The sequence below is a fragment of the Pteropus medius genome, unplaced genomic scaffold (assembly GCF_902729225.1).
Source record: "Pteropus medius unplaced genomic scaffold, Ma_sr-lr_union100, whole genome shotgun sequence".
Taxonomy (NCBI): Eukaryota; Metazoa; Chordata; class Mammalia; order Chiroptera; family Pteropodidae; genus Pteropus; species Pteropus medius.
The window spans coordinates 2249876-2265387 of record NW_024352148.1 but is presented as its reverse complement, the minus strand read 5'-3'; the positions used below and the strand labels follow the sequence as shown (position 1 = coordinate 2265387).

The 15512-nt window shown below is 47.3% G+C and overlaps 1 protein-coding gene across 2 annotated transcripts in view; it reads left to right on the top strand.

Moving 5' to 3' along the window:
- Window positions 1-1016: 1016 nt before the first annotated feature.
- PRSS12 (serine protease 12) overlaps window positions 1017-15512 on the top strand; it is a 49324-nt gene continuing 34828 nt past the window's right edge. The window contains exons 1-3 of one of the 2 annotated variants that reach the window (XM_039846907.1): window positions 1017-1614; window positions 12471-12609; window positions 14570-14745. In XM_039846907.1, coding sequence (XP_039702841.1) covers window positions 1140-1614; window positions 12471-12609; window positions 14570-14745 — 790 coding nt within the window. In that variant the 5' untranslated portion in view covers window positions 1017-1139. Of the gene's footprint in view, window positions 1615-12470; window positions 12610-14566; window positions 14746-15512 lie in introns of both variants that reach the window. The other variant, XM_039846906.1, reaches the window with a different exon arrangement.

Below are 15512 nucleotides of genomic sequence, written 5' to 3'. Positions count from 1 at the left end.
CTTCTTTCCCCTGTTTGACATCAGTGGCTTAGTCTCAAACAATTGAAAGGGGAAATGGAAAAGCATCCAGCTCCAGTGACTTTTAAAACTTTCTAAGCCACCTCTTTTGGGAGGTGGGTAGGTAGGCAGTGGTTGAAAGGGCTCTTCTGGACTGGGGGCGCCAGCAGCGCGGCTGGGAAACTGCCACGGGCAGCATGAGCTTTGGAGAGGCGACGAGCCGGCTCAGCCCTCCCTTGCCCGCAGAAAACCAGCAGGTGTTCCGGGGGATGGAGTGTGGATAGGATGAGGACCGGGCCTGATGAAGTCTTCTCTGGTTAGAAAGGAAATTCAGTGTTAAGAAGACCTCACCGAGAGCCAGTAACAACCAGACACCTGGTGCCTCCAGGGCCCGGGAGCGTGGGAGGCAGGAAGGGGAAGCTCACGTCCCTCCGAATGTCCCTGCCCACGTCCGTGCCTCGGGTCGCTGCTGGGGCCTGATTTCAGCAGGGTGGACTGAAGCCTAATCGGTGTCGGCCTGGGGCCGAGCTGGGACAGCCAGCTGAATGACGCGTGGCCTAACCCTGGAGGAGCTCACATCAAACTGGCTTCAGCGTTCCTCGTGGGCTTTGCTGACTTTTATGCTGAGACTTGTCAGGGGCGAGTTGCAGCTACGTCTCTCCACACTTTTCTAAAGACCGCAAAACCGAGAACACGAGGCAGGGCACGGGGTGAAGGACAGATGGCTGCAGGGACCGGCGCCAAGCCGGGGCCGCCAGGCGCAGGCTGTGGCGGTGCTGCCTGCAGGCACGGGGCGGCCGGGACCGTCCCCCGCGCTGGCACCGTCGACCTGGCTTCAGCGCAGAGAGGCCGCAGCGGTGGCAGCAGCGCGTCTGAGCGGACGGAGCGGAGTGCGCGCCCGCAGCCGGGGCGGTGGGCATTCCGGCTGGGCCGCCGCCGCGGGCCACCTGGGCTCCCGCCCCACCTCCCGCCGGCGCCCCGCGGAGCTGCAGATCTCCGCGCTGCGAGCGGCCAGGGGAGGCGGGCCGCGCTGGGGGCGCGGGCGGGGGGCTCCAGGGACGCCGAGCCCCGCCCCGCCCCTCCTCCCCTCCTTCAGGACGGGGTAGCAGGGAGCATGGACCAAACCCGGCTGCTCTGGCACCATGACGCCCGTCGGCTTCGCGCTGGCTCTGATTTTAGGGGCGCTGCCCGAAGTGGTCGGCTTTGATCCGGTCCTCAGTTATCCTCTCCACCAGCGCCAGCGCCACCCGCCCCCTCCGGGTCCCCAGGTCCCTTACTACCTTCCAACGGAGCGGCGGCCGCCGAGGACAGCCCGGTCCCCGCTGGCGCGTGCCCGGCGACCCCCGCTCGCCCTCCACGCCGGGCACGCGGCCCGGCCTCAGCCCGGGGGCTGCCCCGCCGGCAGCCCCTGGGTCAACGTCACGGCCTCGGGTGCGCCGTGCCTGCGCTGGGCGGACGCGCCACCCCTGCTCGAGCGGTCGCCCCCGGAGGGCTGGGCGCCACTGCGAGGACAGCGCCACAACTTCTGCCGGAGTCCCGCCGGCGCGGGCAGACCCTGGTGCTTCTACCGGAGCGCTCGTGGCCGAGGGGACTGGGGCTACTGCGGCTGCGGACCCGGTGAGCGCCTCGCGCGGCGGCGCTCGGCTTGGACAGGGGGACAGGGGGACAGGGCGCGGGGCGGCGCCGAGTTTCCAGCCAAGGGCGCGGGTCCTTGGGCGTGGAAATCGCAAGGTGTGCTCTGTGTGTGACGGTTGTCGGGGTGACGGTCTCTGTGCCAGGTGCCGCACTCAGGGCGCCTAGATGTGGCCCCGTCTGGCCACTGTGCTCGCCCTGGGCGGATGTTTGTTCACCAGATCAGCTTGTCTTGAGGGTGTTACCGTATTTACGCAATCAAGGGAAAACAGAGGAGGAAAGTTTCTAATGACTTGTTTCGGAAATGGAAATATTAAATCTGTCGTGACAGCCAGTAACCTTCCCCCCTCCCCGTAGACCCCATTTGGGAAAATGTGGTAAACATTTCGCCTTCCTTCCACCGTTAACCTCTGTTCGAAGACGTAAGGCAGCATTTGTGGACCAAAATAAAACTCATCAAAATGATTCTCACATTCTGGGGCGGAGTATGGTAAATACCATCAGTGAGTGAAAAGAAAGAGAAAAGAGAGAGGAATAGTGACTATTTAGGGAAGAAGCAGCTCGATATAGTCAAGTGCCATTCTTTAGCTGTATATGTTATTTGTGGAAAATTGGGATTCTTTGATAAAGAGATACAGTTGGTAAGATGTTTTAGTTTTGCGGTAATTAAAGTATCATGTTAATAGATTTAATGTAAGTGGTAATCTGCCTTTTAACGGGGCTTCATTTAAAGTTTCGGGATTTTGTTTAACATGAAGGCTTTTTTTTTTCCCCCTTTCTAATCTAATAGCTGAGGAAGAAAAACTGTATGTCCTTCAAAGTTTAAATTTTTCTTCAAAAATTCTGTGGCAGCTCTCCATCCAAGCTGTGAGGCAGAGGCTTCACGAATGGGGATTGTGAAACATATTGCACGTTATGCCTTTTGGAGGTGGTGTGAAGGTTAGCTTTCATAGTGCCGTTCTTTTCCTATAGAAAATTTTATTTGTCCCTTCAATTCCATTAGTGCTTTGAGTTAAAGGAAAGCGACAGGAAGGTTAAGACCAATTACCCTTCATCCCATAGAATGAAGTCATTGCTGGACTCATGTTTCGTGGACAGAATGCCAATGTGACTTTACAAAATTTGAGGCGATATCATGCAAAGCACATGGCATTATTTCATCATTTACTGTAAGAAACTGTTCGTAGTGAAAGCTCATGTTTAGCAAACATTAACAGTTTTTTTTATTGTTTTCCTGTTTTCTATTTTACATATAAATATAGGAAAAAGAAAAAAATGGAATTCGAGTTAAAACACTATAATTATCTCTCGCTCTCTTTCTTTGGACTCATATAACTCTTTTAACTTTACATGCCAAGTGAGGGGAGTAGCTTGTCCTTTTGACTCCTTCCACCCTTGTGTTGAATAGAAATTTAAACCTACCAGCAGCACAGTCTCTTTGTGATTTATGTTCATAGCTAAATCTCACCAGACAGAACTCCAAACACTGCGTGACAATTGTGTGTACTTCCTGGAGTAAAGTGCTTGAACGCAAGAGAAACAAAAAAAAACCACCAAGAAGGGAAATAAATGCCATCCCGGTGAACATATACAACCCCCCCAACCCCCCAAAAAAAGCAGTAAAGCAGTCTGCCGGCCGTGTGATAATTTACTTACTTTCATAGACACAGTCTTGATGACCCATTCTGTCATTTTCTTCTCCCTTTCTGATTGGGCATAACCCATAGCTTCAAAACGACTGGCACGTTCTGAACCTCGTGGCTTCCTCGGCCCTACATGGCACTTAGGGATGTGAACAGAGCTATCAGGGCGTGCTGGAAAGAGTGTGGGATTGCGCTTTAGAAAATACTGGTGTCCATTTTGGCTCTGCCCAGAGCTGTGCAGTGTTGGGTAAGACTCTTAAACCCCAGAGCTTTGGTTTCCTTATCTGGAGAAAAGCAGGTTTTGCATAGATTAATGGAGAGGACGTCTCAGGCTCTGGGAATGTGTGCAGCTAGGCCAGACGTGGCCCAGCGGCCCCAACTGGCGCTTACTGAGCGCTCAGTGTGGTGGGTGCTGGGCTGAGCATGCCACACAGTACATTCCTCATTCAACTGTCATAGCAGCATTATAAGGTAGTGCATGTTTTCACTTCACAGCTCATTTTGCTCTAGTTCTTTAGTTATACAAACATGTAGAAATAGCTGTGCGGTCTGACAATCCTGTTTTTTGTAGCTTGAGGACTAGTCTAAAAGGAAGGAGAAAAGCAATCATGATTGGTCCCGTGCATGTGATTTCCGGGCTCTTACGATTTGAAAATATTCAGGGTTTTCCTTCTTTCCTTTTTTCTACACACACACACACACACACACACACACACACACACACACACACATTGGACAAAGGAAAAGAAAGTGTGTAGTAATGAGATCCCTCCTTTAAGAAAATAAGCTGGAGGCCAGAGTCACGGATCTAGTTGCATCAAGAGAAATGAGGAAGTCGGCCCGAGGTGGGGAGTTGGCAGAAACCTGGTTGAAGGGGTGGCAGGGGTCTCAGGTGAGCTAGGCGGGGAGGGACACTCTGGTGACACTGTCCACTGAGGAGGAGGAAGGTGATGCCTGGGCCCTAGCTGTGTGAAACTTGCCAGTTAGTAGTAAAGGATCATTGGGGGAAACAGAGCACCCCGAATCGCAAGGGAGTGAGTTCTCCTAAGAGCTGGACAGTTGCCAGGGGACTTGTTAAAATGCAGATACCTGCGCTCTAGCCTTCAGAGCCCCCCATCCCCGCGTCTACTCAGAAATGCGCATTGCTCATGAGCAGTCAGGATGATCTGGATGCTGAAGACCCTTTGTCACTGTCGAGGAAAACCATGGGAGGGCATCAGAACCCACCTAAGTGTGCAGTGGTGAGTGATCATATCGACTGAGTCCACCTGTTTTTGCCTTAATCCTGCTAGGTCAGGGTCAAGTATAAGGCATGCCTGTGGGAACTTTCGTGTGGTTTAGAAATGGTGCCACTGGTGTTTATTTGACCGGTGTGGGATAATAACAACATGTCCACCAGAATCTGGTTATTAACTGAATGCAAGCCAGATTACTTTCACATTTCTACAGAAAGAATTAACAGGCAACTGATCTCTCCAACAATACCTTGCAATAACTTATAACTTACAGCTTCCTGACTAAGAAAAGGTAGATATAAAATTTATATACATTACGACTAACTGAAAATAAAGATGCCTATGGTAAATTGGGGAGAGAAAACAAATGATTATGAACTTGGCTGTGAGTGTGGCTTGGATCATTTAGGATAGTTTCGATGGCAAACAATAGAAAACCCAATTCAAAATGGCTAGGAAGGGAAGTCACTTTCCAGTCTCCAGTTGTCATGGCAAATGGGCAACTTGCTTGACTCTGGATTAGAAGGTCCTCTTTGTTACAGCAGCCAAGTGGAACTCGGCGCAGGTGACTGACGACCGATTGGTGAAACAGGTACAATAAAGGATGATGCTCTAATAATTGGTCCAGAGATCCCACTTTTTGTCGCGTCGTGCTGATCTGCTCATGTGCACCTGCCTGCCCACATCTCCTGATTCAAATGGGGACGGCAGACTTACGAGAACAGCGCTGCTGTGTACGGGCCGTCTGTCCTCTGAAGTCCATCTGGTGTTCGAAGTGAATGTTAATTAAAAAGTTGGCTGAAAGCTGTCTTTTTTTTAAATTTAATTTTATAGCTGCCATCTTGATTCTGTGTAGCAGGTGCTGAGAAACATTTATTAGCAACACCAAATTTGATACATTTCCTGGCTGGATTTTAAATATTGAGTTCAGTCTGCTCTTCAGGCTAAGGCAGATATGAAAATACTTTGACTAAGGGTATTATCTGACTCTTTATAGTGAAGATTTTTTAAAGAAGAAAATAAGATCCATATCCAGTCACTGTTACCTTATATGACTACATATGTAGTTATCATCTTTGATTGTGTGTGCGTGTGTAGATAATCTTCGTGTAAGTAGTTTGGTTTCTGACTGTGAGAGTAAACATAAATATTCAGGAATAAGGCCCTACCTTCATTTGATGGATACTGTGCAGCTATTAAAGTGATCGTTTGTGTGTGTGTGTGTGTGTGTGTGTGTGTATACACACAGACACATGCATATATAAAATGGAAAAGTGCCTATGATATTGTTAAGGGGGAAAGATAGATACAAAATTTATATACATTATGACTCACTGAAAATAAAGATGCCTGCGGTGAATTTGGAAGAGAAAATGGGTGATAATTATGAACTTGGGGTGAGCGTGGCTTGGATCATTTGGGATGGTTTTGGTGGCCAACAACGGACACCCCAGTTCAGAACGGCTGATGCAATAGGGATGTGTTGTCGGTACTACGGGAAGCCAGGCTCCAAGTGGCATGGCTCCGCTCCTTGGCTCCTCTCCCGTCTCCTTTGTCTCCCAGTGCAGCTTTTATCCTGAGGCCCGTGGTTATTCCAGCTTTCACGTCCAGATAGAACCTTAGAAGAAAGGAGGCCCCCTCTTCCTGTGTGCCCCATGGAGAGAGCAAGAGCCTTCCCAGAATTCCCCCCCACACTCCCTCCAGCTTTTCGCCTGGCCCTCTCTGGGGAGGAAAACACAGTGACCATGGTGGCCTAGATGGGTCAGGGCTGACCTGGGAACATGTGGGGACCCCCGGCGGGAGCGAGCATAATAGCCGTTGGGGAGAACCAAGCGTGTTGGGCTTTGTCCTCATATTTGGGACACTTACTGCGATTAAAAACAGTAATAAGTGATGAGAAAGATTGTGCTGTGCAACGCTACATGCGTTTTCTTAGCCATAGTAGAGAAATGACATTTATATCCTGATTTGATTGGGAAAGCATGTTTACTTGTTTTAAGATGCTGTTTGCAAGTCTAACAAATTTAGATCTAAAATGAATAATTCCATAATTGTTAAGAATATGGCAGTTAGTTCAGTTGTTAGGAAAACATGGTTTAATTCTAAATATTAAGCTTCCTCACCTTGAAACAACTCGCGAAGAGAGCAGTCCTCTGGAACCTCCCGTCTGGCCTGCACGGGGCAGGCGTCTGTTGTGCGCTTGTAAACAGTTGTTCTAGGCTGCCGTCTACACGGCGGACGTCCTGTGTCAGAAGATCAGGAAGTGCGTATTTTTGCCCCTTTAGCATCTTACTTTTCCAGGGCGGCTCCCTCCTCTCACCCCTTGTCCCTCTTCCTGCAGATCAGCACCATGTAAATGAAAATCATTGTCTGCAAAGCACTAAAGTCATGAGATCGTTTTCCTTTTCCCAGCCATGCGTGCACATTCAGCCTCAGTACTTTTTATTAGGATCACCACGGGGCACAAAGAGTAGACAATGCCGATTCTTGGAACAAGGCAAAGAAAGGTCTGTTAAATGTTGACTGAGTTCATTCACACTGTGAGCAGAATTTACAAAGATGAATAAGAAATCGTCTGTGTCCTCTGGTTGGGCGTTGGGGACATCCACCCTCTGACTGAGACATCGGGAGAATACTAAGCATTTTGTTGCCTTTGCTGTGACTCCTACTCTGGGAGACAGATACGAGGGTTGCTGGTAGGTGTAGCTCGATGTCATTGCCCAGCGCCGTGCAAGACAATGGTAATCCTCATACCATTTGCTTCTCAGAGACGAACGGTATGTGAGGTTTTCTGCTAGCGTTTGATGCATCTCTTGCTCGTGTACCATCACTTGCTCACCTCTTTTGCCTATAATACTTTATTATAGGCAAATATTTTGCATAATATTTTAAACCAAGGAATAATTGTTAAGAGTTTTAAGTTTCTAATAAGCCTAATGTAAATGGGTAGACTTGCTCATTCAGAGGACTCTTTCTCGTTTTGAATCAGACCAGTTCAGATGATTTTCTCAGTCCCGAAGGTGTCCGCATGAATAATACATGACAGTACGAATTATAGACGTGAAGCAGTGGAGGCAGGTCCAGTGCTTTTGGATCTCGGTTCGGAAGAATGCTCCGTGTGTAAAAAATGCTTTGAGTTCATCTCGACATGGCATGATTTCAGTAAAATCTACCATTTCACAATGCTGAAACTGGTTTCAGTTATGGGTAAATGTAATCATAGACAAAAATAATATATCTTAGTGCCGTCAAATAGAGTGTAGGAAGAAAATAACATCAAAATTAACCTAGTCTCCCCTACTGTACTTGAAAAATTCAACTAACAGCCTCCCAACTCTTGTTTTTAGGCAACGTGAATGTTTTCGTATATGTCATAATTAAATGGACATTTAGTATATTTTCCCAGTGTTGCTTTTGGTATAGCCCATAGGATTATGTTTAATTCATTCGTCAAATATGTGTACTAAATTGTCCAACATGTAGTAAGTAGGCTTTTTCTTATTCTTTCGAATAGTTCACAAACTGAAACTTCTGTATCGCTTTCAGCGTTATATATATTTTCGGTCAAGGATCTGGACAGTAACTTGATGTCAGCAGCATGCATTCTTTCCCATTCCAGAACGAGAAGAACGACTAAAATTATTTTGTCCTCTGTGAAGTTCAGTACTAGATGAGAAGGGATTTATGTGTAACATTAATTCTCTCTTTTTTTTTTTTTATCAAACTGTGACTTTAAATATTAAAAAACATGTATTATTAATTCTATTCAGAAAACACTACTGAGATGGATCGTTTGTTTTTACTGTTTTTTCTTTTTCTTCAAGCAAGCGAATCTCGTTCTATAAGTGCGTCTTAAGCAGGTAACCAAATAGGCACATCTTTTCATTTGGTTTATTTTGAAATGAGCTGGACTTGGAGAACAGAGGTAACTGACGCGTGGTTCCTTTTCCGATGCCTCTTGCAGGCCTTGAAGTCTGGGGTGTGAGAAGGTGGCTTCCCGGGAGGGGTGATACCATAACAGCTCTATGAGTTTGCTCGGGCCGCTGTTGCAAGTGTTACAAACGGAGTGGCTCACACAACAGAAACGTATTGTTTCACTGTTCTGGACACTTGAAGTCCAAGGTTAAGGTGTCAGCAGAGCCAGGCTTCTGCTGGAGGCACCAGGGAGGGAAGTCCCAGGGTTCTCTCCTAGCTCGGCTTGTGGGAGGGTAATGCCAGTTCCAGAAAGAGCTCAGTCGTATTGGATCAGAGCCCACCGTGATGGCCTCATCTTCGCTCGGCCATCTGCAAAGACCCTGCTTTCCAATGAGATTATATGCAGGGGTCCTGGGGGTGAGGACTGCAACATCTCTTCTGGGGACAGCATTCAGCCCATCACAATAGCCGTAGACACTGAAAAACCAATGAGCCTGTGCAGGAGATTTTAATCTGGTCTGCTGTCCCCCCAGGCCACCTTTTGTTGGCTGAGACTGGTAAGTGGTTAGAGGGTCCCCTCTACAGTATCCTTTCGTTTGGGGAGTTACTGTGGTTGTTGTTGTTGTCTTAGCAAAGTTGCTCATAAAGCAAATTTCCGTAGCATGAATCTTTTAATCCTTTATAAAACTAGAGACACAGCTACATAGAAGAAAAGAATAGTAAAGTGAAATGACAGTAAGGTCCACATTTGGGGCAGGGAATTAAGACGGTAGAATTCTGAGCATCCCTGGGCCATGGCGCATTCTGCCTTTAGGTCAGGTGTAATGCCAGCAGGCTGGCACGGTGCACTGATTTTTGCTTTGCTTTGTTTTGTTTTCGTAGCGGTTCAGTTCATGAACTCGGGGGACTCCCCTCTCTGGCACGCTGTCGCACATAGCCTGACAGTCCAGACTCTTCTATTGCTGCTTTGGTCCGTAAATTTGTTACGCCTATTATAGTTGACTAAAACCTCTGTCTGAGACTTCACATTTTAAATTATTATTATTAACACATTTTAAAAATAGGATTATTTGGAATAGAATAATTTCCGTCAAAGTAGCACCCGAGAGACTTGAAGGCAGCGTGCCCTGGTCCCCTGGGTGTGGCCCGGAGACGTGGGCCCAGACTGTGGCGAGCATGGGCAGAATGCTCGGCTGGAGTAGGGCATGCGAACGGGGAGGGCGATCAAGTTTAGATCATACACGGCGATGACAGCTGAGCGGGATGCGCCCGACAAAGTCCCTGGTCTGGAGTTTGTCCGGAACGTCGTTGTTAGCAGGGTGGCTGTAGCTGTGAGTTCGCCAGACTGTGACCCTTGCGGATTGCTTTATTGTTTCACACTTTTTGGTTTTTTTCGCCGAGCTAAAGATATTTCCCCTTCTCCACCTTGTAATTCGTGCACCTATAAATTTGTGGCAATGTATGGTCTACCCACACATTCGTACAGCCCAGGGACACATCGGGGGATCCGGCCTCAAGTGTAGAGTGACAGAAAGCATTCTCTCCTGTTTGTCTGGCGCAGAAACGCTGAAGGCTGTCTCATGCTTCTGATGGCGAGTTTCTAATGTTCGGTGGATGCGTTGCAGTGTTTCACACGGAACGGTGAAAGCTAACATGGCGTAACGCTTAGGGTGACAGCTAGAGTAGTAACAGGTGCTCATTACATTGCAGGGTCTTTGCTCGGGCTCAGAGATGGGAGACAGGAGCAGGGGTGACCTGGGAGACGTCGTGGCTCTGCAGCTGCTCAGGTGGTTTGGTTCACAGCTTCCCTGTCCGTAAACTGAGGGAAATGAGTCACAATCTTTAAGGTCTCAACCACGTCAACTGATCCAAGAGAAAACTGAAGCAAGAACAAAGTAAAACTAAAAACAAACAAAACTACCACCCGCCTTAAGTGTATATACTGTAAATGGTACGTTCACGCTTCATTATTTTGGAGCGTATTATTATACTGCTTTTTAAAAAGCTCTTTCAAAAAAATTTCGAAGAATTGTGAACTTTATAGAATTATATGCCATTAGGAAATACTCACTCTGGCTTTCGAGGTGCGTGCAGCTTCCGAGACATGATGGCGGGGCTGGTGGTCGGCTGGAAGCGATGTCCAGCTCTGTCATGGCCATTGACCGACGTCGGTCACAGTCGTGCTCTGTGCAGAGTTCTCGCCTCATCTCTAAATGCCTTAATCGTTGAGATGATATGCATGCATCGTTTCTTCCAGATAGCTTTTAGAGGTTTAGACACTCTTTTACATTTTATTATGATTATTTAACCTGTATAAGTAGAGTTCCAGTTTGTTTTCACTGCTAGAAACTTTCTTCCCACCCTTTGACGTGAGCGATTTGGTGGGCAGAGTATTAATAAAGACAGTAGATTAAATATTATTTCAAATAATGTTTGTTTGAGGTAAAAAAATGAATTCCTTGCAATAAACTGATGGCATTTTTGATATGCATAATACTATGTGGGTATCTATAGAAGAGATTTTGTGATTAAAAAATCATTAAAGTTCTGTTAAACTCTTCAGACATGATCTACACAAAAACGTTCTACCGTTCACACCTCCCTGAGCTCGACAGGCTTCCTCTTGCTCAGTCCGGATTTAAGAGGTTTAGAATATGCGCACGGTTTTGGTGTCATCTGCCATGCGGGGGACCGTGCCCTGTCTCCCCTTCATAGTCAGGGTTCGGCAGTGCCATGCTTTGTCATTTGCCCTTTGTTTGAATTGAAGGACGCTATATTTGTCATGAGAAATATGTGCTTGTATGTAAACGTATTTAGGGTATGTTCGTCTTAAACAGTTACCGTTTTTAAGGATGATGATGTGGAAAGTAACAGTGACAGCTGACTAGGCTAGTGTAAGTGAAGCGAATGGATTATTTGTGAATCTCATATTTTTGGAAACTTATTTTAAAGCCATACATAATAAATTTGAAACATTGCCAAATATACCAGAATTTTTTTGGTAAAACTTTGATTTCTTAATTTCTTTACATATGGAATAAAGCCCATCCTAAGTGACTTTTCACAGGATTGTGTGAAATTCTATTGTCTGTTTGTTTTGTTTGTTTGAGGAGATTTGACGCTTTATCCTTGCTTTTAGTGTCCCTAGTCACACCTCTTCAGCACCTGGCCTTTCCTCCTAAACCAGGGCCAACTAGGAAGGAAGGAACTGGGCTTCTCGAATTCCAAGAGACTAGTTTGAAGCAACAGGAACTTAAAATTGTTTTCCGTGGGGTGCTTGAATTGAAATTTTCGCTTCTTTAGAGACTGGGAAAAGGATCGAACTATGTGGGCTGCGCGCGGGGTGCAGCGAAGGAGAAGAGAGTCTCTGGGAGTCCAAGCCACCTGTAGCCATCTATCTCGAATTCCATGAAGCGGTAGCCTTTAACGCTGACAGGCCGTGGTTTTCAACACACTGACACACTCTCTTTTGGAATCAGACATAATTTTTGAATTGTCATGACTACTACATTTGGAGACGAGGGGGTTATCGTATCTTTTTAGTGGAAGTAGGAACAAGCCAGGTAGGTAGCAGGATGCAGCATAGGCAATGCCAGTTGAGCTAAGCAAGCAGAGCGCTGTGAGAGGACTTTGCTTTGCCTCTGTGCCATGACCCCATGAAGATGAAGGGGATACATAAGGGATAACTCCCTTGTGTGCACGCCATATCTGATACTTGGGACGCCGGGCATCAAGCCAAAGTAGTCATACGCTTCCACTTCGCCCCTTTGTAAAATTATAATTGACTTTCTACTTGTAGATAAAAAAATGAGCAACGTTGACATCAGCATGTTAATTACCAAAAAAAAAAAAGCCCAAAAAACTAAAAACAACGTCAAAGCCGCTAACATCTCATTTAAAGAGAGCAGGACGTGCGGTGAACAGTGAAGGCCCAGTCATTCTGACTGGGCCCCTGTCCGGCTCGGAGGGGGCATGTACACGAGGACTGGTTTGGACGTTCGGATGATTCTTTGCTGTTAAAGGGTTTGGGGATTCTTTTCCACTTCAGGGTCGGTACGACTTCGTGGTGGCAGAAATGAGTTTGAAGGCACAGTGGAAGTGTACGCCCATGGAGGTTGGGGCGCAGTCTGCAGCAGCCACTGGGATGACGCTGACGCCTCGGTCGTTTGTCACCAGCTGCAGCTGGGGTGAGTGTCCCAGCCTCGAGCGGATCGGTGTGCAACTATCTGGGAGTGGTGGGGGCACCCGTCAGCACCAGCTGGGGGGCCTGAGTCCTCTTCCTTGTTAGATCCTCAGATGTACCACACACATGAGCCCCCTGCCGACCAGGACATGGGCAGATGCTAAGTGACCGGAGGGCAAAAGCACCTTTTGGGCTTTGGCTTTAACCGAATAATTATCTAGACCTGGGAAGCGGGGAATTAGATTCTAGAACTGTAATTTCTCAGCGGCCATGCAGCCCGAGGTCGCTGTCATTCGCTTTAACTCTCCCCTTTCAGCCACCCACAGCCCCATTTTTCTGTGTGTGAAGGAGCCGGTATCCGTGCTCCTGTCCCGTGCTGGGTCCAGGGTGATGTCCAGACATTCCCCAGGTGATGTGAGGTTATCCCATGGGGCTCCCGGCTCCTCCGCGTCAGGATGGGGAGCAGGGCACGCTGACTTCCACCAGGCCGGCCCTTCTGGGCCCATGCCCGAGGCTTTCCCCAATTTGGGGAAAAAAGGTTTTGTTTTGATTGTTATTATTATTCTGTTTTTATTTCTCATTTCTGCTTTCTAAGCACACATGCTATATATTTTTCTTGGTCTTTATCATCAAAGATCTTTAGAAAGCATAGAAGATAGCTTGTTAGGAAAAATGCAGGTCTAAGAGACTGAAGGAAGGTTTGCAACGTACAGATATTTTGCATTAATAATCAGCGAGTGATAATATTTAATACGATAAGTGTGGAAAGGTGAGTTGGCCCCAGTTAAGTCAGTGCGACCTTTGCCTGCCTCCCACTGGGCCGGTGGGGAGCGAGTGGTTAGTGACTTTGTGACGGCAGCCTGGAAGGCCTGTAGGTTTTGTTCAGACTTTTGATGCCATTGGAGCAGCAAATGGGGTTGACGTACTTAATTACTTACCTCATTTTTAACAATCAGTGCCCGCGTGGATCAGGCATGAGAGGAGGGGGAGGCTGCAGCCTCCAAGTGCTGTGCTGTCTGGGGATGCAAGTTATTGATTTCATCCATGAGGGTCTTGGGCTCAGACAATGTTGACTTGATGCTCTTTCTTCCCAGGGCCTGAAGATGTAACCAGCTCGTAGGCTGGTGTCAGCGTCTTCCTTTATATACATATCTCCACGTGCTTTTATTACCCCTGAGAATCAGGGAAGAATGACATTTCCTAGGAGACTCTGACATAGAAGAAACAGGAGCGCAGATGGGAACTGCTAGTCTTGATGGATGAAAGGGTGCAGACTATCATTCTGCGAATGTAAACTTCAGCTCCAGTCGCTTACAGCATCTCTGAGTAGTTGTTAAAAAAAAAAAAAAAAAAAGGAATTGCACAACTGGAGCAGAGCAACCAGTTTTATTGCTGTTAAGAAACATCTGTATTTTAGATATACTCCAAATATTTACTGTGTGGTTCATGGAAGCTGTTCCATGGAGACAGTTCTAGGGGTTACCATGTTAATCAGATAAGCGGTTAGTCTTCTTAAAATATAATTTCACTTAGCATATATCAGAGGTTGCTTATGAAAGTATGTAGGTTACATGAGTTAAAAGCAGAGCTTATCTGCATGTTGTTATTTTATTAATTGGTTTCAAAGTCTTGCTAGCATGTACTGTATATAAGGTCTTAAAATGTGGTTGGATCGTCTGTCTTGCTATGATCTTGCTTAGATGGAGTAATAAGAATCATTTTGAAAACTCTGGCTAAGTGGCCGGAGCAGGTATTGGAGCAGGAAAGACTCTGCAAGCCTGCGGTCATCAGAAGGCAGAGCTTGGAGAGAGACTCGCAGTTTAGCGTGATCTGCAGCTGAGTCCAGACTAGACTCCAGGTTGCACTGGGCCGCATGACACACCCTGTCCACAGAGCCACCCAGGTCCCCTCTTAGTATCGCCCACAGCTGGTAAACCTAACATCGATCGTTGTACTTCCAGAAGAAAAGGCGTCGCAAAACAAACCCCGTTTTCCAGCCTGGGCCTTATTCCCGTTTACTGGAACCACGTTCGTTGCCGCGGAGACGAAGACAGTTTACTGCTGTGTGGAAAAGACATCTGGCGGGGCGGGCCGTGTCCTCAGAAGATGGCAGCCGCCGTCACGTGCAGCCTTTCCCAGGGTGAGAGTGTTCGTTCTTGTTGCACTTCACTGTTTTCCACAGGGTTCCAGCTGATACGAGTGTCTTCGTTAAATCACTTCCTCAAGGGCTTAAATCCAGACGAAGTCTGAATCATCAGTCTACAGTCTAATTAAATAGTCTTCAGGGGGAGTGTGTCTAACCACTCGAATTCCATTCGACTTCGCTTTTAGCATGTTTTCTATTATATCTAATTTGTTTACAGAAATATTTTATACTGTGTACTGTGAAATACTTTTTTAGTGTTTCATATGGAAAATCCATCGTGGAAAATCAGGATAGAATCAAAACAAAATCATCTTAAAACCAAAGATAAAATACAGCAACTATAACAACATATTTTCAACTTACGGAATGAAACACGATCACGGCGCCAGCGGCCTCCTTTGAGTCGTAGAGAGCACAGTCCATAAAATGAGCTGCTGCCTGGGGTAAGGGCTTCCAAGCGCCATGTCGTAGGCACGGGGCGGCCAGCAGCAGGGCCTTGTAGATGGGACGTCACGTGTGGCATCGTGTCGTCCGGTGCCGCCCCGGGACCTACAGAGGAGACACTCGTGCACGAGCGCAGCCGTGGGCGACGAAGGGAAGCGGAAACGCCGGGGTGTCCCTGGTCCCTGCGTGGCACGGGTCAGCTCCATCTCCGAATTCTCCTGCAGACGCTTTCTGCGTGTCTGTTGGGAGGATGTGGGATGTTGATGAGCTTTTCTGTATTTTCACCATTACTTATACAACCAGAAAAACCGCATGTT